This window comes from Setaria viridis, chromosome 7, assembly GCF_005286985.2.
Source record: "Setaria viridis chromosome 7, Setaria_viridis_v4.0, whole genome shotgun sequence".
Classification (NCBI taxonomy): Eukaryota; Viridiplantae; Streptophyta; class Magnoliopsida; order Poales; family Poaceae; genus Setaria; species Setaria viridis.
Genome location: NC_048269.2, coordinates 26,570,828 through 26,594,750, shown reverse-complemented (window position 1 = coordinate 26,594,750; position 23,923 = coordinate 26,570,828). Strand labels below are relative to the sequence as shown.

Sequence of the window (23,923 nt, the reverse complement as noted above, 5' to 3'; positions counted from 1 at the left end):
CCCTTATCTAGCAAAGGTTTCCCCCTCGACCAACCACGCCTTTTGTTTTTGTAATGGCGAATCTGATCGGTGGTGGTAGTGGCAACCCATTTCGAGAGGAAGGGGGCCCCTCCGTCCAAGGAAGCTAATGGCGAGTGGCTAATCCGCACCATTACCCAAACGAGCAGTGCTCGCAGCTCGATCGCGGAAATGGAAGATTGGAAGCCACAAACAGCCTGCGCCCGCGCAATATTTTTTCTCCCCCGGCGCCAACGGCAATAATTGGGCATATCTTTGCGCATACATCACCGATATCTTTTCTTTGGCTTACGACCAGGCCCAGTGAGGCAGCCGAGCCCCACCCACCTCCTCCCTCCCTTCCCTCCCCCCCCTAGCCATCGATAGCGTCGCCACCAATAAGACCCCGGCATCTCTCGCCAGCGCACTCGTGATCCACCCCAACCCAGCAGCCATCACACGCGCGCGCGCGCACGGGAAGAAACCCCTTTCCCTCGGCAACGACGTACGAAGTGGCCGCCGCGATCCGGCTGCCTCGCCCCCGGCTCGCGCGGCGCGGCGCGGCGCGTGAATGATTTGTGACCTTGACATGGCGATGCGGGTGGAGAACGGGCGCCCCCATCAAGGTACGCCCGTGTGCCCCCCTTTCCTTCTCGTCGTCCCGCTTCGGCGCCGCTTTCCCCCTGCCCGCTTCCGGTTTTTGCCTTTTCCTCGCTCCGGCCCGTCCCGTCAGTTCATACAGTTTCTGCGTGCATGATTGTGCGCCGCTAGGAGCAGGAGGGGTCGGGGGGCTCTTTTGACCGCGGCCCGGAATCGCGCGCTCGGGCGGCACGTCGGTCGATCGCTTCCTGTTCTTGGCGAGCTGTCGAGGGCGCTGTTCGCATGGTCGCGCCCATGCCGCCCGATTGGGCTCGCGTTTACTAGTTTTCTACAGCGATTTCGCTCGGGCCCTCGGGGGAACAGTTCGTCGGATCGTTCTAGACGAGTCCTCGTTTGTTTTTTGCGTTGATTAGGTCGTGTCGTCTTTGTGCTAAGCCTGCGCGCGGTTAGTGAGAGGGAGAAATGTGCGAGCTGCGGTGAGTGCAGTGACCTAGTCGGTCACCAGCTGCCGAAGTGCCGAGCATCCCGGTAGCTGCAGGGCCGGGAGATACGAACCAGCAGCAGCCTAAACCACTGTGGAGTCGGTGGGATAAACAGAGGCCGTAATGGCACTAGCTAGCTCAGAGGACCAAATGTCCAAGTGCCATTGATAGAAGAACAGCTACGTGACAAATCATTACCAGCGTTCTTTGCCGGTTTTAGGGTGTTTGGATACTAGCTGCTGCTAAAGTTTAGCAACTGTCATATTGGATGTTTGATACTAATTAGGAGTATTAAATATATGCTAATTATAAAACTAATTGCAAAATTAATTGTACAGATGGAGTCTAATTCACGAGACGAATCTATTAAGACTAATTAGTCCATGATTTGACAATGTGATGCTACAGTAACCATTTGCTAATGATGGATTAATTAGGCTTAATAGATTCGTCTCACGATTTAGCTCGGGGGTTTTGCAATTAGTTTTATAATTAGCTCATATTTAGTCCTCCTAATTAGCATCCGAACATCCAATGTGACACTGCTAAAGTTTAGCACCTAATATCAAAACATCCCCTTGGTCGTGCCATGGACCGTCTTTTTCACCCTCTAGGCTGCCTGGATGCGCATGCAGCATGCACAATACCAGAGATGGCCACATGAGTCTTCTGCATGAGCCATCAAGCAAGTACATACTTTAAGAAAATTACCATTCACTGATTCACACTACCAATCTAAATTAAAGAGTTAACCTTAGCACTTCATGCCATGCCTTCTTTCACGAGCAAGCACGAGGGAGTGCTTACTCCATCGAAACCACTGTTTCACACCTCCGTTTGCCGCCGGTCTCTACAGCAGTTCCTTTCCTCGAAACGACTATAGAAGGTTTGTGACCTGTGATTCGAGTAACTTTTGCTTTTGCAAGAGACAACACACAACAGCTACGTCCAAGAACGCACACGCACGCCCTTATCACAACAGTAACAAACCTGTCCGACGCGTCCAAGCTGCCGACAATAAAAAAAAGGGACAGCCATTTGGCACTTGCGTCGCACGGAACAGTAGAAGGCGAGGCGTCCGTGCCCCGCCCATTGTGTTTATCCAAGGGGCGCGCGCGTTGGTTGGATCCTTCGCTCGCCTCGGGCCGCCATGGGGACGGGGGCCCATCCACCCATGGCGGCAAGCGCAACAAGGCCATGCGGCCGTGCCACTGGTGCTTGGGCCCGCGTAGCATCCAAAATCCACGCGCGCGGGGGAGGACGGAGGATGCGGCCGCGGCGGGCCCACCCCGCGAGGATGCAGTACAGCAGTACACAAACAGCGCACCAGTGCAGTGCACCACCACCACCACCACCCGAGAGGTGCGTGCGCCCGTACTACGCCGTCGTGCAAGTGGGCCCACCCGCGCACCTGTGGGCTGTGGGACACGTTTCGGCCTCTGAACGGCCTGACAAGGGATAGAGGGCGGGGCCGCGCCCCGTGCCGGCTCACACGTCGGCGACTACGACTGCCCTCGCACTGGCCCCACCCGCAGGCTCACGGGTCGTTTGACGCGGTCCGGTCCATAGCACAAGGCACGGGGTCCGCATGTCAGTGGTACAGGATAGGCGCCGGACGCGACAAGCGAACAGTCACGTCGCGCCGTCCTGGAGGCTGCGTGGGGGGGGGGGGGGGGGGGGGGGGGGGGGGGTTCCGCTTGTACCGTTGCGTCAAACGAAGGACCGACCGACCTCTTGCCTCATCTCTTGATGCGCAGCACAGCATTGAAGTTTTTTCAAATTATCTTTCAAACAAGAGTTTTTGCAAATAATTTTGTTTATATATCAAAAAGGAGGAAGCGGTAAAGTGCAATTTGATCCTGCTTGCATTTAATTTGAACTCTCTTTTCTTAGCTTTGTTTTTGGCTTGTGTTTACCTTTCTTTCTCATTCGTACGTTTGGGACCAACATACGCTGCAAACTACCATAGACCAGAACATTCTTAGACCGTTAACTAAGAAAAGCAAGCTATTGCGATGCAGAGTAGCATCAGCTGGATGGTGTCGACCAGCTAAGCTAGGCAGCTATCGGAACCGATTTCCTTTTCTTCTCTCAATACGACAGTGTCAGAATGCACGCATGGCGAGATTTTCACTACATGCTATGCTAACTAGGTTCTTAGCATCATGTCCTTTTATGATCAAGCTCGTGGGGGTTCATGCTCAGGCTTTCTTCGCTTTCATTGCAAGCCAGAGCGGTCCCTTCGGTCTAGAAGAGATCGCATCGTCCTTGTCGCATAGTCCTTCGCATTTCGATTTTCTTTTGGGGAGTTTTGGTTCCCTTTGCTTATTTTTAAGTAAGTGTCACATCAATATTTAGATACTAATTAGGAGTATTAAATGTAGGCTATTTACAAAACTCATTACATAAGTGGAGGCTAAACGACGAGACGAACCTATTAAGCCTAATTAATACATCATTAGCAAACGTTTACTGTAGCAACACATTGTCAAATCATGGACTAATAGACTTAATAGATTCGTCTCGTCGTTTAGCCTCCACTTATGTAATGAATTTTGTAAATAGTCTACGTTTAATACTCCTAATTAGTATCTAAATATTCGATATGACGGGTGCTTAAAAATAAGCAAATGAACCAAACCAGGCCAGCCCAACATATACGGCACAATTTTTCATTTTCTACGAGACCACAAAGGCCACAAGGGATGCTTCCATTTTACCACGTAAAATTCTCTAATTTCGCTGCGGCACTAACATATGGGTGTGAGTGTCCACTGTCTTTTTTTCTAAAAAAAAAGTGTCCGCTGTCAATATACACTAATTCACACAGTTGTAGGTGTAAGGAGTTTAATCTTCACTGATTTAAGCTACCTGTAGGCTTTTTTTTTTTTGGTTTTTGCTGTTGCAAATGCATTTCCTTTGTTGCTGCAATGACAGAAGAGAGTACCATAAAACGGCACTTTCTTATCTCATTTTAGTCGAAAGAGAGTACCATAAACGATAATCGAGAAGAGCGATATATGGTTACTGGGAAAAAAAGTCTAGAAACACCAAAGAAAACTCATAATTTTGTCTTTTTCGAGAAAGGCTGGGTCTCCAAAAGCCATGTGTGGCAATTGGCGAGGCATAGGTTCTTTTGAGTAAGTTTCCTCCTCTGTCTTTTTTTCTGTTGAAGTATCCTTCCTTTTCATGAAAGGATAGCAAGAATTGTTCAGAAGCAGTTTCGAGAGGCCCAAACTGTCTTTGTTTCGGCAATTTTTTTCTTTAACGCTAAAAGCAGGATGGTGCTTAGCTAGGGATAGCGAGTGGTGTTTGTCGTTAGACGCATCTTTAACACGAATTCGTTAGTGTTAGGAACGAACGGCGTATGGAATATGAAGTAAAGAATCAAACCGCAAGAAGACACACGATTTACGTGGAAAACCCCTTCAATGTGAAGAGGAAAAACCACGGGCACCAGCCGGCAACAATCTCACTATATCAAGAGTTTAGGGTTACACGCCTATGGCGGCTTACAAGAGAATCTGATAATCTCTCTCTCTTCTCTCTTCTGTCTGTCGCATGAAACCCTAGCAAGGGTGTCGGTATATATTGTACCGAAACCCCAGACAGGGGGTATTGAGCGGTACGGACTCTTAGTCCCGTGCGAGGATAAAACTCCTCCTCGTCCGACCTTGAGTCCTTCGTCTTGGAGTCGGGTGCGCCTGGGACTTCGCCTCGTCCGACCTCAAGCCTGGGATCGGATGCGCCTGACCCCTTGAGGGTCGATCTCCGACTCGCCCGACCCCGAATCCTGGGGTCGGGAGATGCTCCGACTCGCCCGACCCCAAAGTCCAGGGATCGGGAGACGCTCCGCCTCGCCCGGCCCCGAGTCCCGGGGTCGGGAGATTCTCTGCCTCGCCCGACCCCGAGTCCCGGGGTCGGGAGATTCTCCGCCTCGCCCGACCCTAAGTGTAAAGGGTCGGGAAGGTCGGCCTTTATCCTGGAGTGAATTTGGAACAACTCCAACAAACTCCACCTTGAGACAAATTCATCTTGTATCATCATCCCTTCATCCTGAACAGAACAGAGACAAGGAAAACCACTGGTGCCAACAATAGTCTCTTGGACTATCTGATTAAACCAACTAAGCCCGAGCACAGCTCAAACTTAGCAACAGGAACAGGCTTTGTCATCATATCAGCAGGATTATCATGAGTACTGATCTTGCATACCTTCAGCTTACCTTCTTCGATCACATCACGCACAAAATGATACTTGATGTCAATGTGCTTAGTTCTTTCATGGAACATTTGATCTTTAGTGAGGTAAATTGCACTTTGGCTGTCACAGTGCAAACTTATGCAAGCTTCAACTCCACAAAGCTCGGCGTACAAACCTTTCAGCCAAATCAGTTCTTTGCACGCTTCACAAATTGCCATGTATTCTGCTTCAGTAGTAGACAAAGCAACAACTGACTGTAAAGTAGCCTTCCAACTCACAGCACAACTGCCAACAGTAAACACATAACCTGTGAGTGATCTTCGCCTGTCCAGATCAGCAGCATAATCTGAGTCCACATAGCCAACAAGACCCTCATCAGTTCTTCCAAACTTTAAACAGGAATTTGCTGTGCCTTTGAGGTATCTGAAAAAATCCACTGAACTGCCCTCCAATGTTCTTTGCCGGGATTAGACATATATCTACTAACAAGACTCATAGCATATGACAAATCTGGGCGAGAGCAAACCATGGCATACATCAAGGACCCAACAGCACTAGAATAAGGAATCTTTGACATGTCTTTGACCTCTGCATCTGTACTAGGACACTGAGCAGCTGACAACTTGAAGTGAGGTGCAATAGGAGTACTTACAGCCTTAGCATCTTGCATGTTGAAACGCTGAAGAACTTTCTTGATATAATTCTGTTGACTAAGAAATAGCAAACCAGAATTTCGGTCTCTACTAATTTCCATACCAAGAATTTTCTTAGCACTACCAAGATCTTTCATATCAAAACCACTACTCAATAGTTTCTTTAACTTATTGATTTCATTCTTACTCTTGGCAGCAATCAGCATATCATCAACATATATCAGCAAGTATATAGGTGATCCATTAACATGCTTGATATAAACACAGCTATCATACTTAGATCTTTTAAAACTGTGTGATAACATAAATGAATCAAACCTCTTGTTCCACTGTCGAGGGGACTGTTTCAAACCATACAAGGATCTCTTCAACTTGCACACATATTTCTCCTCGCCAGGCACTATGAAACCTTCTGGTTGGTCCATGTATATGTCCTCCTCAAGCTCTCCATGCAAAAACGCAGTCTTCACATCTAACTGCTCAAGCTCGAGATCATGTGAAGCAACAACACTAAGGAAAGTGCGAATTGAACTGTGTTTTACCACTGGAGAGAAAACATCATTGTAGTTAACACCCGGAATTTGGCTGTAGCCTTTAGCAACTAACCTTGCCTTATATTTTGGAGGCTCTCTTGGAGATAAACCCTCCTTTCTCTTGAAGATCCACTTGCAGCGGATGGCCTTCTTTTTCTTAGGCAAAGGTACAAGTTCCCATGTACTGTTCTTCTCAAGAGATTGCATCTCCTCATGCATAGCCGAAATCCAGTTTTCAGTATCATCACAATGAATAGCTTCTTTATAGGTTGCTGGCTCATGAACATTCTCCACCTGTTCAGCACAACTCAAAGCATGGTAAGACAAGTTACATTCTTAAATTAGACGGTTAGGAGGGACAACAGTCCTTTTGGACTTGCGTTTAGCAATGGGTAGATCCTCCTCTGGAGTTTGCTGGACATCATCATGAGCATCAGCCGACCCCGAGACTGAGGGGTCTGGCGCATCAGCAACAGCCGACCCCAGAGCCAAGGGGTCTGGCGCAGCAACATCCGACCCCGGAGCCAAGGGGTCTGGTGCTTGAGCATCAGCCGACCCTGGAGCCAAGGGGTCTGGCGCATCCGACCCCGAGACCAAGGGGTCGGGGTTATCAGCATCATCACGTGCGTTCTCCACCTGCATGCGCATACGCTGCAGTTCTTTGTTTGGAACTTGGTCTGAGGGCAAGCTGTTAGTAAACATCACAGATTCATTGAAAATAACACTTCTGCTCAGAAAGGTCTTTCCTGTTTCCGGGTTCCACAATTTATAGCCTTTGACACCCGAACCATAACCAAGGAAAAGACATTTAACAGCTCTAGGCTCCAATTTTCCATTATCAACATGAGCATATGCAGTGCATCCAAAAACTTTCAACTGTGAGTAATCAGCAGGCGTACCAGACCATACCTCAATGGGAGTTCTTTTATTTAGTGGAATAGAAGGCGACCTGTTGATCAAGTAACAGGCAGTATTAGCAGCTTCAGCCCAAAAACGCTTGCTCATCCTGGCATTAGACAGCATGCAACGAGCCTTGGATATGATGGATCTGTTCATGCGTTCGGCCACACCATTCTGTTGTGGAGTATGGGGTATGGTGTGATGCCTTACAATGCCTTCTGATCGGCAATAATCATTAAATTCACGTGAACAAAATTCTCCACCATTATCAGTACGAAGCAATTTCACCTTCCTTTCAGTTTGCCTTTCAATCATGACTTTCCAGTCCTTAAAAGCAGCAAAGGTATCATCTTTTCGTTTCAGAAAATAAGGCCAAACCCTTCTAGAGTAATCATCAATAATTGTGAGCATGTAACGAGCACCACCAAGCGAGGGCTTACGAGAAGGTCCCCATAAGTCAGCATGTATATAATCAAGAGTACCTTTTGTGGTGTGAACAGAAGTGTTGAAACGTACCCTTTTATGCTTCCCGAAAACACAGTGCTCACAAAACTTCATTTTACTCGAAGTGCAGCCATCCAGTAGGTTTCTCCTCATCAATTCAGCCATACCAAGGTGACTCATATGTCCCAGACGCATATGCCAAAGGTTAGTTTTACTAGGTTCCTCATTAGTAACAGCAGCAACAGCGGAATCAGAACCAGGTAAAGTACACCCTCTAAGGACATATAATTTAGCAGAATTGAGATCACCTTTTAAGCAGACGAGATTACCTCTTGATACCTTCAGAACACCATCCGAACCGGAATATTTGTAACCTTTTGCATCAAGCGTGCTCAATGAAATAAGATTTCTGGACATCCCTGGTATGTACCTGACGTTTTTCAGAGTGCGTGTCATGCCATCATGAGTCTTGATCTGAACTGATCCAATCCCCACAATATCACACGGGCTATTATCTCCCATCCGCACAACATCCCCTTTCGGCATAGCCTTGTAAGAGCTAAACCAATTTCTGTTAATGCAAATATGAAATGAACATGCGGAATCAAGGATCCACTCATCATGACCAGCAACACAACCGGCAAATACAACCAGACTATCTCCAGATTCTTCATCAGACACGGCAGCAGCAACAGAGACCTTACCAGCCGACTTGTTTTTCTTCTTCTCCTTATTCTGTACTTTTCTGCAATCCTCAACATTGTGATTTGTTAGCTTGCAATAAACACAGAATTTTTTGTTACCATGCGGCTTGGACTTTGAACGGCCTCGTCTTTCATAGTTTTTTCTTCCATCATCATTGGAGGATCTGTTATCAGTTCTGCCTCTCACAAGCAAAGCATCGCCTCTGGAGGACGACGTCCTGTCATTCTGCACCATACCTTTCATCTTCTCCCTTGATTGGAGAGCCTCATAAACTTCCTTTAAGGTTAGTTCATCACGGCTCAAGAGTATGGTGTCACGAAAATTTGTATACGAAGTTGGCAAAGAACATAACAGTAAAAGACCTAAGTCCTCATCATCATACTTCACCTCCATTGATACTAGATCGGCGACGATCTTCTTAAATTCAGCGATGTGGTTTATCACTGAATCTTCTTCCTTCATCTTCAGGGTGAACAGCTTCATCTTCATCTGCATCTTACTGGTTAGATCCTTGGACATACAGATCGATTCCAGTTTCAGCCATAGTTCTGCAGCAGTTTTTTCTTTCAGACACTCCTGCAAAATATCATTATGAAGATGCAACTGTATTAAGGCGAGAGCCTTCTGATCCTTGCGGATCTCTTCTTGAGTCCACTCGGCCTTCGTCTTCTTCCCGAAGCTATCCAGCGCCTCATCATAATCGTGAGTTTGCGCCAGAATTCCCCTCATCTTGACTTGCCATAGCGAGAACCGCGTGTCGTAGTTTAGCAGCGGTAGATCAAACTTCATCGACGTCGACATGAAATCCAAACAGCAACCAAAGCTCTGATACCACTTGTTAGGAACGAACGGCGTATGGAATATGAAGTAAAGAATCAAACCGCAAGAAGACACACGATTTACGTGGAAAACCCCTTCAATGTGAAGAGGAAAAACCACGGGCACCAGCCGGCAACAATCTCACTATATCAAGAGTTTAGGGTTACACGCCTATGGCGGCTTACAAGAGAATCTGATAATCTCTCTCTCTTCTCTCTTCTGTCTGTCGCATGAAACCCTAGCAAGGGTGTCGGTATATATTGTACCGAAACCCCAGACAGGGGGTATTGAGCGGTACGGACTCTTAGTCCCGTGCGAGGATGGAACTCCTCCTCGTCCGACCTTGAGTCCTTCGTCTTGGAGTCGGGTGCGCCTGGGACTTCGCCTCGTCCGACCTCAAGCCTGGGATCGGATGCGCCTGACCCCTTGAGGGTCGATCTCCGACTCGCCCGACCCCGAATCCTGGGGTCGGGAGATGCTCCGACTCGCCCGACCCCAAAGTCCAGGGATCGGGAGACGCTCCGCCTCGCCCGGCCCCGAGTCCCGGGGTCGGGAGATTCTCTGCCTCGCCCGACCCCGATTCCCGGGGTCGGGAGATTCTCCGCCTCGCCCGACCCTAAGTGTAAAGGGTCGGGAAGGTCGGCCTTTATCCTGGAGTGAATTTGGAACAACTCCAACAGTTAGAAGTGAGTAGGAGTTAGGACCGAGGGATCCTGTGCTGTGCATTGGCGAGTGGCGACCCAGCAAATCTCTTCAGTGTGCTCTCCCCGTCCCTGATGTGAGCTCTGAAAGCACTGTCTCCACCCTCCACCGAAACCAAAGACAAGAAGACCGTGGCGTACGACCGACGTGATACCCGCTGTATCATACCCTTGTACATTGCAGCGTCAAGCCTGCAAGCGCAAACAGAGCACTGGCTTGTGGCGCTGCTTATCTCTCCAACTGCATCGAGTCGGTAGGTCTGCGAGGCTTTGGAGAAGGCCGGCCGCGGCCGGCTGTGTCATTCTGGTTGTGAGGCCCGAGGCAGCCCACTGGGCACTGGCCTTTGCCTGGTCGAGAGCGAGGCGCGCGAAAGCGAAAGGGCCCCCACCCGCACCTCCACACCTCCAACCCGTACCGCGGGCTCCACCCCGCCCGTCCCCGTCATCGGGCCGCGGGCCCAGCAGGGCAACGGCTGGCCGCGAGCCCGGTACGGCTCGCGCAGCGCGGGCCCCCACCTACCATCCATCGGGTACAGCACAACTTGCTCCACGCGCTGCTGCTGCTCACCGGCACCCGTCTCGCTGCGCACTGGGCCCGCGCGGCCGGTGGGCTCGTCGTGTCATCCCGTGGGGTACGGCCAGGCGCGTTAGGCGAAGTGATGTGAACAGTCTTCTGGTGCGCCCCACGCACTGGCGCGTGCGCCCCGCATGCCGAACCGTTCCGGGCCATCGATACGCTAGGGTGGCCGTGTAGGTCTGTGCCCGCCCGTCGTCGTTGGGTTGGGTGCGGTAGCAAATGCTACTGTTGCTGGCCGCCTGGCGCACCGAGCGGCGTTTGACCCATTCCTTTCCCTTTTACGGGCCTGAACGGCTTAGCCGAAACGGGAGCGCGGCGACAGAGACTCGGCACCGGGCGAACCACACCCTGCCCCACCCCATTACGCACAGTCGCGGGTTGGCACCTCGCGGTCATTGATGTGCAGGCGTAACTCCTCATCCGTGATCGCCCAGCCGAGCCGAGCCCCTCTTCTTCTCCTGCGTCTCGTCTCCCTGTCACGCCGTACGCACGAACACGACCCCTGTGGATGGATCGATGGTATTCGCTCGGTCTGCTGGTCTCGTATGATCGCGTAGCGCGCACGGGGACACGAAAGCGAGGCGATCCAATCACCAATCGAAACGTCCTTGGGCCCTGGGGGGAACAACAGGGCGAGGGGGCACGATTATCCACTTCTGACACCCCGGGCCCCCGCTGTCGTTTGCGACTAAAACCTTTGATTAGCCCCACTAATCCCACCGGAGGCGTCGCGCCCGAGGCGGTACCGGCCAATAGCCCGCCTCCGGGCCCCACGACGTCAGTGGCACCCGCCCCACGTTCTCCGAACGGGTCGCCGGGTCCACGCGACGCGACCCGCCTCGCCCCGCGCCGCGACCTGACCCTGACCGGCTGACCCTGACACGGGCACCCAGCCCTGCCTGCGCTCGCTTCGGCGCTTTCCCCAGTGAGCCGCACTGCCGCTGCCGCTAATTAACCACAAGCGGCCGTCGCCTTCCCCCTCCGCTCCTCATAAAAGTTGGAGAGGTGGTGGTGGTGGTGGACACGCAGGGGGGGAGCACCCAGCGAGCAGCAGCAGCGCTGCGGCAGTAGAAAGGGGGCGCCATTACAGCCCGGCACTCCCGCTCCGTTCCCATCCCGCGCCGCCGCCCGGCGAGCCTGCTCAGGTATCGCTCCCCGCCGTTCTCTGCTAGATCTGCTGCTCTTCGCCCGCTGATTCCGTGGGAGTGTGGCTAAGTGTAGCGTTCGATCGTTCCGGGGGTGGGTTGCTGCGTTGCGGCGGTGTTGGTGCTCGAATAGACGAGTTCCAGTGGGTGCTGGCGGATTTGGTGGGGTCTGTTGGTCGATTTGGCCGGTTCTAGCTCCGTGGTGAGTTGATCCGATGAGGGCTCGGCGATTTGTGCTTGCTTTTGTGACCGTCTTAGGTTTTCTAGGCTAAGCGCATAATGTGGAAATGGGAGGCTTAGTTGCTTTGCGAGATGAGGAACCTCTGTTCCTTCAGGTGTCTAGTGCTTAGTATTTGGGTTAACTGCTTGACTGATGCTCTCAAAGCCTCAACATTTGATATTGCTGTACTTCCTTCTGCTGCTTATCTGCTTGTGTGGTTTCTGATAGAATATGCTTGTGTGATTATTTCCCTCTACGCTAAGGTAAAAGGTCTGCTATGCTTGTGTGTTTTAACTGCTGAACCTTGTGTTTGAGTGTGGTTAATCGGTTGTTTAGAGGGACTACTTTTTTTCAGTGTCTTTTTTCTCTGGCCAACATATAAGGATTAGTTTTGGCATGTAATAATGTGTTAGTTAAATTGCAGACTCCACCAACAATGTAGACATGTTCCAGACATCGGTTTGTGCCTAATGTTTGGTGTTCTCACTCAGTGTCAAGTGTGAACTCTCGGCCTTGATAACAAGTGCAAGTATGCTCAAGGATGTGTTCCATCATTGCGATAAAAGCTGCTGTTCTGTTGATCATGATCAAAGTGTTAATGGTAGCATAAAAAATGTTTAATGTGATCAAGACATTCTATTGAATAGCTATAGCTAGGAAATGATCTTCCTGAAACTAACTTCAAAAACATCACATATTGCTAGTCTTTAGTAGTAGGATTCTGTTCATCTTATGTGTAGTGTAGTGCAGTTTTGCATGGTTCTCATCTATGCGATATCTCATACTCTGGTGTTGTTCATGCATCCCTGAAGATCGTATCACGTACATTGTCTATTTCAAATGACAGTATAAATCTTGTTATACCATTATAAAAAAGGTGCCTGGATTTTATTTATTTCTTGTCTGTATATGTGTTTTAGGCTGTTACTTTTGAACGAGTAAAATAATTTTAGGTGTCTAGGAGACACCTAAATGGCCCTGCTTTGGATGATATGATCTTTCTTACATTTTCCTAACCTTCTACCTGTCCACTTTCTTTATCCAAATGAAAATGCTCAAAAATGATCAAAATGAAGAAAGCGTAAAGCCAGTAAAAATGCAATTAGTTACTCAAGTAGCCAATAAAAATGCATTCGGTTACCTAAGTAACCAATAAAAATATAATCAGTTAGTCTTATTTTCTAGTACTTGTGAAATTACATTTTCTTTCTTCTAGTTTTACTTACCTTTTCTTTTTTACCGTGTTCTGGTAGCTTAGTTCATTTCACATGGGCACAAGGTTCTATGATGTTGTGATTCTCAAGTTTCTATTTGTTATGTTAGCAATTCCTGGATGCAGCTTGGTAGCAGCTTATCTTCTATTTTTGTTACATTTTCTTTATTCTGTGTAAACTGTTGCAATTCTCCTCAGTATACAAACCTCCCTCCTGTTGCTGTTTTCTTTTTCACAGATATACAGTCAAACAGTTTTCTTCATGTCTTGAACCCAGTTTTGATGTATTCCTGTCATGCAGTGCCCATCATGGTGAGGAAGAAGAGAACTGGCCCTGGCGGTTCCGGAGAAACTTCCGGAGAGTCTTCAGGGGCTTCTGGACAAGGTTCCTCACAGCGACCTGAGCGAACTCAACAACATGGAGGAGGACGCGGCTGGCCTCAACAGGGTGGCCGTGGTGGTGGGCAATACCAGGGCCGTGGTGGACATTATCAGGGCCGTGGAGGGCCAGGGCCACATCACCCAGGTGGTGGGCCACCTGAGTATCACCCGCGTGACTACCAGGGACGTGGTGGTGAATACCAGGGACGTGGTGGCGACTACCAGGGACGTGGTGGTGAATACCAGGGACGTGGTGGCCCCCGTCCCAGAGGTGGAATGCCGCAGCCATACTATGGCGGGCAAAGGGGAGGTAGTGTTGGACGAAATGTTCCTCCAGGTCCATCCAGAACAGTTCCCGAGCTGCACCAAGCCCCATATGTCCAGTATCAAGCCCCGATGGTTTCACCATCCCCATCGGGACCTGGCTCATCCTCACAGCCTGTGACAGAGGTGAGCTCTGGACATGTCCAGCAACAATTTCAGCAACTTTCTATTCGTGGTCAGACTTCCACAAGTCAAGAAATTCAAGTGGCACCGGCATCAAGCAAATCAGTTCGATTCCCGCTGCGCCCTGGCAAGGGCACTTATGGGGACAGGTGCATTGTGAAAGCAAACCATTTCTTTGCTGAACTTCCTGACAAAGACCTTCACCAATACGATGTAAGCTCCTCTTAAGAAGTAATTTCATGTCATTTTTTTTTGTGATTTCTGTTCATCAATCTATTGTCTTCAGGTATCTATAACGCCTGAGGTTACTTCACGTGGTGTCAATCGTGCTGTCATGGGAGAGCTTGTAACGCTGTATAGACAATCCCAATTGGGTGGGCGTCTACCTGCATATGATGGAAGAAAGAGCCTTTATACAGCTGGACCTCTGCCATTTACTTCTAGGACATTTGAAATTACCTTGCAAGATGAGGAAGATAGTCTTAGTGGTGGCCAAGGTGGGCAAAGGTATGGTATTGCTTCTGTGTCTATATTTAGGACATGTAAAACAAAATTTCATGCTGACTTCTGCCATCCCTTCTGATTCAGGCGCGAGAGAGTATTTAGGGTGGTGATCAAATTTGCTGCCCGTGCTGATCTCCACCATTTGGCTATGTTCCTAGCTGGAAGGCAAGCAGATGCTCCTCAAGAAGCTCTTCAAGTGCTTGACATTGTACTACGTGAATTGCCTACTGCGAGGTGATATTTTAGCTAGTTGTATTTTCGTAGTTACTTTTTCCATGGCGAAATCTTATTGTACTTTTCTTGTATAGGTATTCTCCTGTTGGTAGATCATTTTATTCTCCCGACTTAGGGAGACGTCAGCAACTTGGTGAGGGTTTGGAAAGTTGGCGCGGTTTTTACCAAAGCATAAGGCCAACTCAGATGGGCCTTTCACTGAATATCGGTTAGATACTGTCACTTCAGCCTTTTCATTTCACTGCTTTTCTTTCAGTTGTCACACATGATCCATGGCAGTACCGCAGTAGTATGCTACATTCTAATTTACATGGACTAGGTGTAGTTTATGGAATCAGTATCAATCTTGTCTTAGCCTTTGATCTGTGCCCTTGCAGATATGTCATCAACTGCGTTTATCGAGCCTCTCCCTGTGATTGATTTTGTTGCCCAGCTTCTTAACAGAGATATCTCAGTTAGACCATTGTCTGATTCTGATCGCGTGAAGGTTTGGACCACTACCTTGCCTTTTTGATAGTAACTTTTGTTTATTCTTAGTTGGTGCTAAGTTACTGCCATTCCTTTTCCTCTGTAGATCAAAAAAGCCCTGAGAGGTGTGAAGGTCGAGGTCACGCACCGAGGAAACATGCGCAGAAAATATCGTATCTCTGGCCTCACTTCACAAGCAACAAGAGAGCTATCGTATGTGTGTCTTCCCTTGCTGGTATGAGCTAATAGCTTAAAGGATGATGCTCTGACATGGTTTTGTTGCTTTCTCTGTGATAGATTCCCTGTTGATGATCGTGGTACCGTGAAGACTGTAGTGCAATATTTTATGGAGACTTATGGTTTTAGTATTCAACACACCACTTTACCTTGCTTGCAAGTGGGCAATCAGCAAAGACCAAACTATCTGCCTATGGAAGTTAGTGTCTTCAACTATCTCTGTTGAAACTTATTTGCTATATTACGCTTATTCTTCAAATGTTTTCTCAATGCTACATCCAGCTTCATCATATTATCGTAATAAGTTGCTGGCTTTGAAATATGAAATATCAGGTCTGTAAGATTGTTGAAGGACAGCGTTACTCAAAGCGACTCAATGAGAAACAAATCACTGCTCTGCTGAAAGTGACCTGTCAGCGCCCTCAAGAGCGTGAGCTGGACATCTTGCAGGTGACTGTTGATCATATGTTTTGTGAAAGTTATTTCATCATTTTTGTGATCCACATCTCATGAATTCAGGTGTTTAACCATGCTGCAATTATAGCCTTTGTATAAGTTTTTTTAGCTTTTGGGCTTTGGAAGCCCTGCTTACTCATTTGCTTTTGCATTCTTTAGGGTTTAGGGACACTACTAAGTTATTGCCACTTGTAATTTTGCCCTCTTGGTTACACATTTGCCTGTATCTGAAATGATCTCTGCCTCTCTGGAATTGGTGGTAGGGTATCTACCACAGTTGTTGTATCATTAAAATGTTTTTATGAGTCATATTTTTCTGGTGAAAAGTACCACCTGTTTTATCAGAATTGTTACTGTATAATGATTAAATATAACACTGAGGTCTTATTGTTTTAGTGCCAATCAGGTGAATTGATGATTCTGACTTAATTTTTTATTTTGCCTTTCCTCCTTTTTATCAGACTGTGCATCACAATGCATACTATGAAGACCCATATGCACAGGAATTTGGTATAAGAATTGATGAACGTCTTGCAGCAGTTGAAGCTCGTGTTCTGCCACCACCAAGGGTAAGTTTATTTTCTGAAATCTAACAGCATCACTGCATTTCATTTTCCTTATTTATGCATATGTTGTGCATTGCCACTGATGTTGAATTTGTACTTTTGTGTAATTAGCTTAAATACCATGATAGTGGCCGAGAGAAGGATGTCCTGCCAAGGGTTGGCCAATGGAACATGATGAATAAGGTATGCTTGGTTAAATATGTCCTAAGAAGTCTAGATAAAATCGCTCTTCCTGTATTTCTAAATCTCCCCTTATGGTAATGTTAGGCTAGAACCATACTGAAATTAAATAAATGGAAATTTTAAATCGAGAGTGTCCTTGATTTATCAGTTTCACGAAAGCCCCCATTTAAAACTGATGCATGTTGTCAAAAGGATTTGTTGCTGAAAAAAGGGACTGAGAGATGAAAATAACTCTAATTCCGACCGGCGAGGGATGTTGCTCTGGCGGCGTTTGGTTTTTTGTAGGGGATGATTTGATATCTACCAGTCCTAAGGGGGTGGCCCCGTGGAAAGCAGTCCGGGCAGGCAAGGGCAATGCCCGGCGGGAAATCCCGCTGTTGGCGGAGGCAGTGGATGGACTGCGGCAAGAGGACGAAGTAGATAATTGTGTGGAGCATAGACTGTTTTTGCAAACTACAGAGTCATAACTAATGAGTTTATTGCCTCGCTGCTTGTGTTTGATTTAGTTTTGGTTTTGTTATCTCCTCAAAATTCCAGGATCTATCTAGCTTCACATGGAAGCATTTTTTGGGAGGGAGGAATTTTTCATTATTTACACAGAAAGCTCTATCAGGAGCTCCTGAATTGTCTGGGATTTTGCTCTCCTTTTCCCTTGGATTAACTCTCGTAGGTTGTTAGTTTAGGACCATCTTTTATGCAACACATCAACTGCAACATTAATCATTTGGGTTATGGTGTGCCATTGACAATATTATAATCTAGAGAGCATCTGTCTACCTTTTGCTTGCCTCTGTCTTCATGTTCCCCTTTGTGGTTTACTTGTTCATTTAATAATCTCGTAACTTTCTTGTGTTTACTGTTCTTTTTCTGTGTAGAAAATGGTTAATGGTGGTAGAGTCAGCAACTGGGCGTGCATTAACTTTTCTCGGAATGTGCAAGATAGTGCTGCTAGGGGCTTCTGTCATGAGCTGGCTATCATGTGCCAAATATCTGGAATGGTACGACTTTGTCCTTCAAATATCATTCATGCCCAATGTCCCTTTGGTATCTTGTGTTATTTACTCTTCATATTTCCCATTCTCCCTCTAGGACTTTGCTCTTGAGCCTGTGCTGCCACCACTGACTGCAAGGCCAGAGCATGTTGAGAGAGCATTAAAGGCACGCTATCAAGATGCGATGAACATACTGAGACCCCAGGGCAGGGAACTTGACCTGCTGATTGTAATACTGCCTGACAATAATGGTTCTCTTTATGGTAATGTTCTCTTCTGGCAGAGACACTTAAGCATTGTCCACTGAATACATTCTGTCATCAGCGTTCTTTTAATTCCTCAGGGGATCTCAAGAGAATCTGTGAGACTGATCTTGGATTGGTCTCCCAGTGTTGCTTGACTAAGCATGTTTTTAAGATGAGCAAGCAGTATCTTGCAAATGTTGCACTCAAAATAAATGTTAAGGTAAAATCTCTCAAAACCATTCCATCCTTAACTAATACCTGAATCATTTGTTTTCTCATGGTTTTCCCTATTTTTCAGGTTGGTGGAAGGAATACTGTACTTGTAGATGCTTTGACAAGGAGAATCCCCCTTGTCAGTGACAGACCAACTATTATATTTGGTGCTGATGTTACCCATCCCCATCCTGGAGAAGACTCCAGTCCTTCCATTGCAGCTGTAAGTACAAGACTTGTTACAACGATGATAGGCCAGAAGTTCTGCTGTGGAAGTTTCACCCTTTATGTTTACTATATTGTTTTCTTCCTAGGTTGTTGCTTCTCAAGACTGGCCTGAGGTCACCAAGTATGCTGGTCTAGTGAGTGCTCAAGCCCATCGCCAGGAGCTGATTCAGGATCTTTTCAAAGTATGGCAAGATCCACAAAGAGGGACAGTAACCGGTGGCATGATCAAGTATGATCTTTACTGATATAATGAGATATAGTTACGCTTCTCTGTTTTTGGATTCTGCTATATGTATAATTCTTTTGATTGTGCAGGGAACTTCTCATTTCTTTTAAGAGGGCAACTGGACAGAAACCTCAGAGGATCATATTCTACAGGTTCTTACCCTTGCATGAGCATCTCTTTTCTGATCATGATTTTCAGTATCTTAAACAGTTTTAATTTCAGGGATGGTGTCAGTGAGGGGCAGTTCTATCAAGTATTGCTGTATGAACTTGATGCCATCAGAAAGGTAAATGTAATTCCATAGCATTCATCTGATGTTGTTATTCATCTTTTTCTCTCACTGTCCTTGCCAAACCATGGTTATAGGCCTGTGCATCCTTGGAGCCCAATTACCAGCCTCCAGTTACTTTTGTGGTAGTTCAGAAGCGACATCACACTAGGTTGTTTGCTAATAACCACAATGATCAGCGCACTGTTGATAGAAGTGGAAACATACTGCCTGGTTAGTTCATGGCCCACCTCCAGTTTTTTGGGCTTGGCATGTCTAATTTGAATCTGACCAGAAACTGTTTCTTTGATCTGAGTTTAGGTACCGTGGTTGATTCAAAGATTTGCCATCCTACTGAGTTTGATTTCTACCTGTGTAGCCATGCTGGCATTCAGGTTGATTCCTCATCCTCCTTTTCAATTCATCACTTGATGGATGGGCTGATTTAATGATTACTGATTGAAGCTTTTCATCTATTCAGGGAACAAGCCGCCCTGCTCATTATCATGTCCTGTGGGATGAGAACAAGTTTACGGCTGATGAGCTGCAGACTCTGACAAACAACCTGTGCTACACGTAATTATATACTGCTCCATCGATCCATTACTTTCCTCGCACTCTTGAACTGCTGCCTATTAAACATTGTTTCAACTTTTGCAGATATGCTAGGTGCACCCGCTCTGTGTCAATTGGTAAGCCTAACTTAAAAACATCAGTCTCTTTGTCTAACTCTAGACCACCCATTTGTGGATTATTCTGTCCAAATCACTTGTTGACCGTTGCTTGATTTCTTGCAGTGCCTCCGGCATACTATGCTCATCTGGCAGCCTTCCGAGCTCGCTTCTACATGGAGCCAGATACCTCTGACAGCGGGTCAATGGCAAGTGGCGCCCGTGGCCCTCCACCAGGTGGGGCACGCAGCAGCAGGGCTGCGGGAAGTGTTGCTGTTAGGCCCCTGCCCGCTCTCAAGGAGAACGTGAAGCGTGTCATGTTTTACTGCTGAGATGCTGAGCAGTAAGCAGCTTCCACCAAGGAGTATCCTGGAGTATTCCATGTACCCGCGCTATTTCGATGTTTGCAGTTTGACACCCATCTTTATGCATTCAGACTAGCCCAGTGATCTGTGGATTTTAAGTACCTGTACTGTGTTGGCAGTGTTGTGAACTCCGCTATGGGGATCTGTGGATTTCAAGTACCTGAACTGTGTTGGCAGTGTTGTGAACTATTTCTTGTAAGTTGTAGCCAGCCACACCTTAGACTGGTATGTATCGACGAACTATTTCTGTGAGGCTTGCTTGTTTGATGATAATGACCGCTTCTCTTTTCCTAAGTAGTAGTAGTTTTCTTATATCATACTATGGTCAGACGTGAGCCTGGCTGCGCGGTGCCCCCACCGAATTTGTGTCGAAACTGGATGCTTTCGTTTCTTGAATGTAAAAGGGGCACTTCCTACGTGCACCTGCTCTTGGCGACCACCAATGCTACCGGCGTGGAGATTGCTTCACGACCCTACGCAGCTCGGAGCACAAGCGCAACCTCCACCTCCATCCGTTCTTGTCCGTGAGCGAATTCATCTGTGAGAATAATTTTGGTTTGGAGTTTGGATTCGGACGTGCATTAAAACCTGCCCAGAAGCCAAACCGCAGTCCGGCACTAAAACTATGGTGCTCGTGAACCTGTTGGCTGTTGCCACCCCGTCCCCACTGCAAAGTTTGCGTTGGCAGTCTCCGCCCTCCGGACGTGCTGATCCCTGCACATCCATCAGGAAGGGCGGTGACCGGTGGTCGCGTCCGGCGGCCAATTGAAGGCCTGGTTTTCACGTGCCGAATGTACACAAGCGTCATGCCCATTTGTCTTAGCTCGACTGACTGGACTGTCGACGTGATTGTACCCTGCCACCACATCGGTACTCCGAGGCCGCGCCACAGCGAAGCCGAGAGGAAAAAAAGTGACAGCACGGCCGTGCGCTGCGCTGGTGCTGCTACCTGAGCAACCGACTGGATCGGCTCCGAGTCGCGCAGTTGCACAGTGGACCTGACTTTTCTTCGTGCTACTGCTACCATCAGAGCCCAGGAGACCGTAAGCCAGTAGCCACCAACCAGTGACGCACGCCCTGTCCCGGCCGACGAGAACGCCGACGCTTTGGCCTGAGGCTCTGAGCGCGCACGCAAGGCCGCAGCATATTTCTTCTGGTACCGTAACTTTTTTTTTCCTGTGGCTACCGTTCGCACGAGTCTATCTAGTAGAAAATTAGGCACCTTTCCAGGCGAAACGCGCGCACGCAACGCTGCGTTACGGCCTTACGGGCAGCTTGGCGGGGTGGATCAAATGGAGTAAAATTGCGGCGTTGAAGCAGAAGAAACCGTCCAAAACCGGGGCGCACTCATTCGTTCGATGGTGTCGGAATGGCGGAGCGGCGCGGACAAGGAGACCTGACGGTCGCTTTCTGCCTCTCTCCACGGCTCCACCTGTTCATGGCGGCACCAGAAAGGCAAGCCGGGAATGCGGTCAGGGGCGGCCACCTCCTAGGAAGGCAGAGCCAAATTGCCCTCCGCCTGCGGTTTCATAGGCACGGAAGCGAGCAGCGCCTAGCGGTGGAGTGGAGAACTCAAAGCGTCAGTGCTGCCACCGCCTCTACGTCCCGGGGCTGCGTGGTGCGCGGTCCCAGCAGCGCCAGCCAACTCCACCGCCGTCCACCGTCCTCTCATCTCTCTCGCGGGCGTAGCAGTCGGTCGTGCGTGATCCGGACCAGAAACAGCTTCAAAAGCCAGAGCAAGAGTGGGCCGCAGTCCACGGGCTTGTTGGAGGTTGCTGCGATGGGCTGGCTTTCCAGTTTCCACTACCCACCGTGTGCAGCCGCCCCCGCCCCCACTCCTCCGTTGAGAGCGCGCTCGGCGTCTTCCGCTTGGGCGCGTGGAGGCCGACCCCGACCTCGGAATGGGGGGAACGTGACGTCGCGGCAGCTGCGGCGCGGCTTGGCCTGCCTGCGCGGTGCGTGGAATCTCTGCTGAGACGTCAGTTCTGCCAGTCAATACACGCAAGCGCATGCTCTATCCGTTCGCTCTGCTCCCACTACTGCTATCGCCACCATCGGGAGGCCACCGTCGATCTTGTGCACGAACCGGCTACAGAAGGCTGCTGTGATGCGGCGGTGCGGTACATAGCAAGTTGTGGTACCTCCACCTCCGATCGATCCACGAGATTCAACAGGCACACAACTACCGGAGAACGTACCGAGACCGCACAAACACAAAAACCGTACGCCCGTCCGTGCCCGTTCCGACTTCTGGACCTCACCACATGCACCAGCGCTCCGCACCCGAATCTACCACGGTGCGAAGTTAACACGATACCCGGGCCACCACGTACGCTCGCGTGTGCCACGCCCAGCTCGTCCGTGTCCGTCGCCCCCGCACCGGTCCTCCTCTCTCCACAGCTACAGCCGCGTACACATGATTGCGACCCAAAAGCTGCAGCTACCCTCCAAATGCACGCATCAAGAGGCGTGCGATCAGGCATCAGGCATCGCGTTCGCGTCGCGTGCATAGGATTCTTCTTCGTCGCTCCCCTCCCTCCCTCCCTCCTCGAGCACTCTCGCCGCCCGTGACCGCGCGGGGCGACATGATGCCCGCGCGCCCCCCGCCCCCGCGGGCGAAGGTTCTTCACCGGACACGCCAAGCGCGCCGCGACGACGCTACAAACAAACCCGGCATCGCGTCCCAACTAACCCTCATGACGCCTAAACAAATCGCCCCAGATCCGCTGCGGCTAATCCTATATTTTATAACTACCGCTACTAGTTCACCGTAGTACGTCGCAGCCTGTCGGTCCGGTCCGGTCGTGAGAAATTGTGAACTGCTCTCTCTACAATATAATACACACTGCGGCTCAGCTGCCAGCCTATCCTGGTCCTGCGAGGAGGCCGAAGAACAGGACGGGGAGAGCAAGAATTCCCAGGATATGGTTTGGCTAGCCTTCGCAGTTTGCAGCAAGTCCGAGCCGATTAGTAAATGCGGGGGATTCTCGGCTTCTCGGAGGCCGGCCAATAAAAATGGGGAGTTGCAGATAGAAGCGTCAGAGTTCACTAGATTAAACTACGAGACAGTAGTGACCTCAGCAGCTCAGCTTGGTTGATTTGACAATAGTCTGATCAGATGATCTTTCTACTTGTAAATAAGGTCAAGCCTGGTCTGCAATGAGACTTGTGTAAACGATATGCCTGCCTATAGCTCTATCAGTCTATCTAACCTTTCTGACGACCCCTCTGATGTTAACTACACATGGCGGATTCTTTCCTAGCTGCTTTTGCCATCACAAAGTCCTGCAGCCATCTGCGTCCCTGCAGCTTCCTCCAATAATTCTCTCCTTTTCGGATTGGCTTTTCCAGTGGAGCACCTGTACTTGCGACCGACCCTTTATCTCGACGGCACCCTCATCATCGTCAGATCACGGACAGCACACGAGACAAAAGTAAAGGCTAGCTGTTGATCGCGGCGGCTCTTTTTTCCCTTTCCTCCCACGAATCATTGGGGAAAATCGCAGGCGCTTTTGCGGGCGAGATCGCGATCGGGCTTTTTACGGAAGCTGCCCCTGTCGGCCTCGGCTGTCGCCGCCGGCCGGCCGTCGACGTCGTCCTCAGCGCGGCAGTACGGAAAGAGTTGCCACAATAATTCCGGCAACCACCGCGCGCGGACGACGGCGCGCGAGGCGTCGAAGAGGAAAACCAAATCTTCCACAAATGCGTGCGTCGACGTTGACGCCATCAGGAGCCACGGCCAAACGGCGAATCTAGCAGTTTGGCTCAAAGACATTCCGTTGCTGACTTCCGAGTCTTTGCTGAGAGGTGTATGTACCAAACGCCAATGACCAAACCACCATACCAGCTCTTGTCCTTCTATTCCATATCCAAGTCCTATCCTATATATACATCCCTTCAGCCCATCGCTCATGCATGCAAGTGTGCACGTACTGTGTGTTGTTCTAAGTTCCGGCTCAAAACTCTAGGAACTGTTTCTAGGATAAAAATGCAGATCGAGTTTTATCGTGAACATTTTCGGATTTTTTTAAAATGAAATGCAGGTAT

The 23,923-nt window shown here is 48.9% G+C and overlaps 1 protein-coding gene across 2 annotated transcripts; it reads left to right on the top strand.

Annotated features, from left to right (window-relative positions):
• The first annotated feature begins 423 nt into the window (after positions 1-423).
• Positions 424-20,149, top strand: LOC117865828 (protein argonaute 1B). 2 transcript variants are annotated; one of them, XM_034750066.2, is made up of 23 exons: positions 424-623; positions 13,494-14,233; positions 14,307-14,527; positions 14,609-14,758; positions 14,833-14,966; positions 15,136-15,245; positions 15,333-15,439; positions 15,524-15,662; positions 15,797-15,913; positions 16,381-16,488; positions 16,597-16,668; positions 17,544-17,666; positions 17,758-17,923; positions 18,004-18,125; positions 18,204-18,341; positions 18,433-18,575; positions 18,662-18,724; positions 18,795-18,858; positions 18,939-19,074; positions 19,162-19,235; positions 19,322-19,416; positions 19,501-19,532; positions 19,638-20,149. In XM_034750066.2, exons 1-23 carry the CDS (start codon positions 569-571, stop codon positions 19,841-19,843), a joined length of 3,315 nt encoding a protein of 1,104 aa, XP_034605957.1. In that variant the 5' UTR covers positions 424-568; the 3' UTR covers positions 19,844-20,149. The 2 variants fall into 2 exon arrangements, with proteins under 2 accessions (XP_034605957.1, XP_034605958.1); XM_034750067.2 differs by lacking the exon at positions 424-623 and adding an exon at positions 11,598-11,759.
• The last annotated feature ends 3,774 nt before the right edge of the window (positions 20,150-23,923 follow it).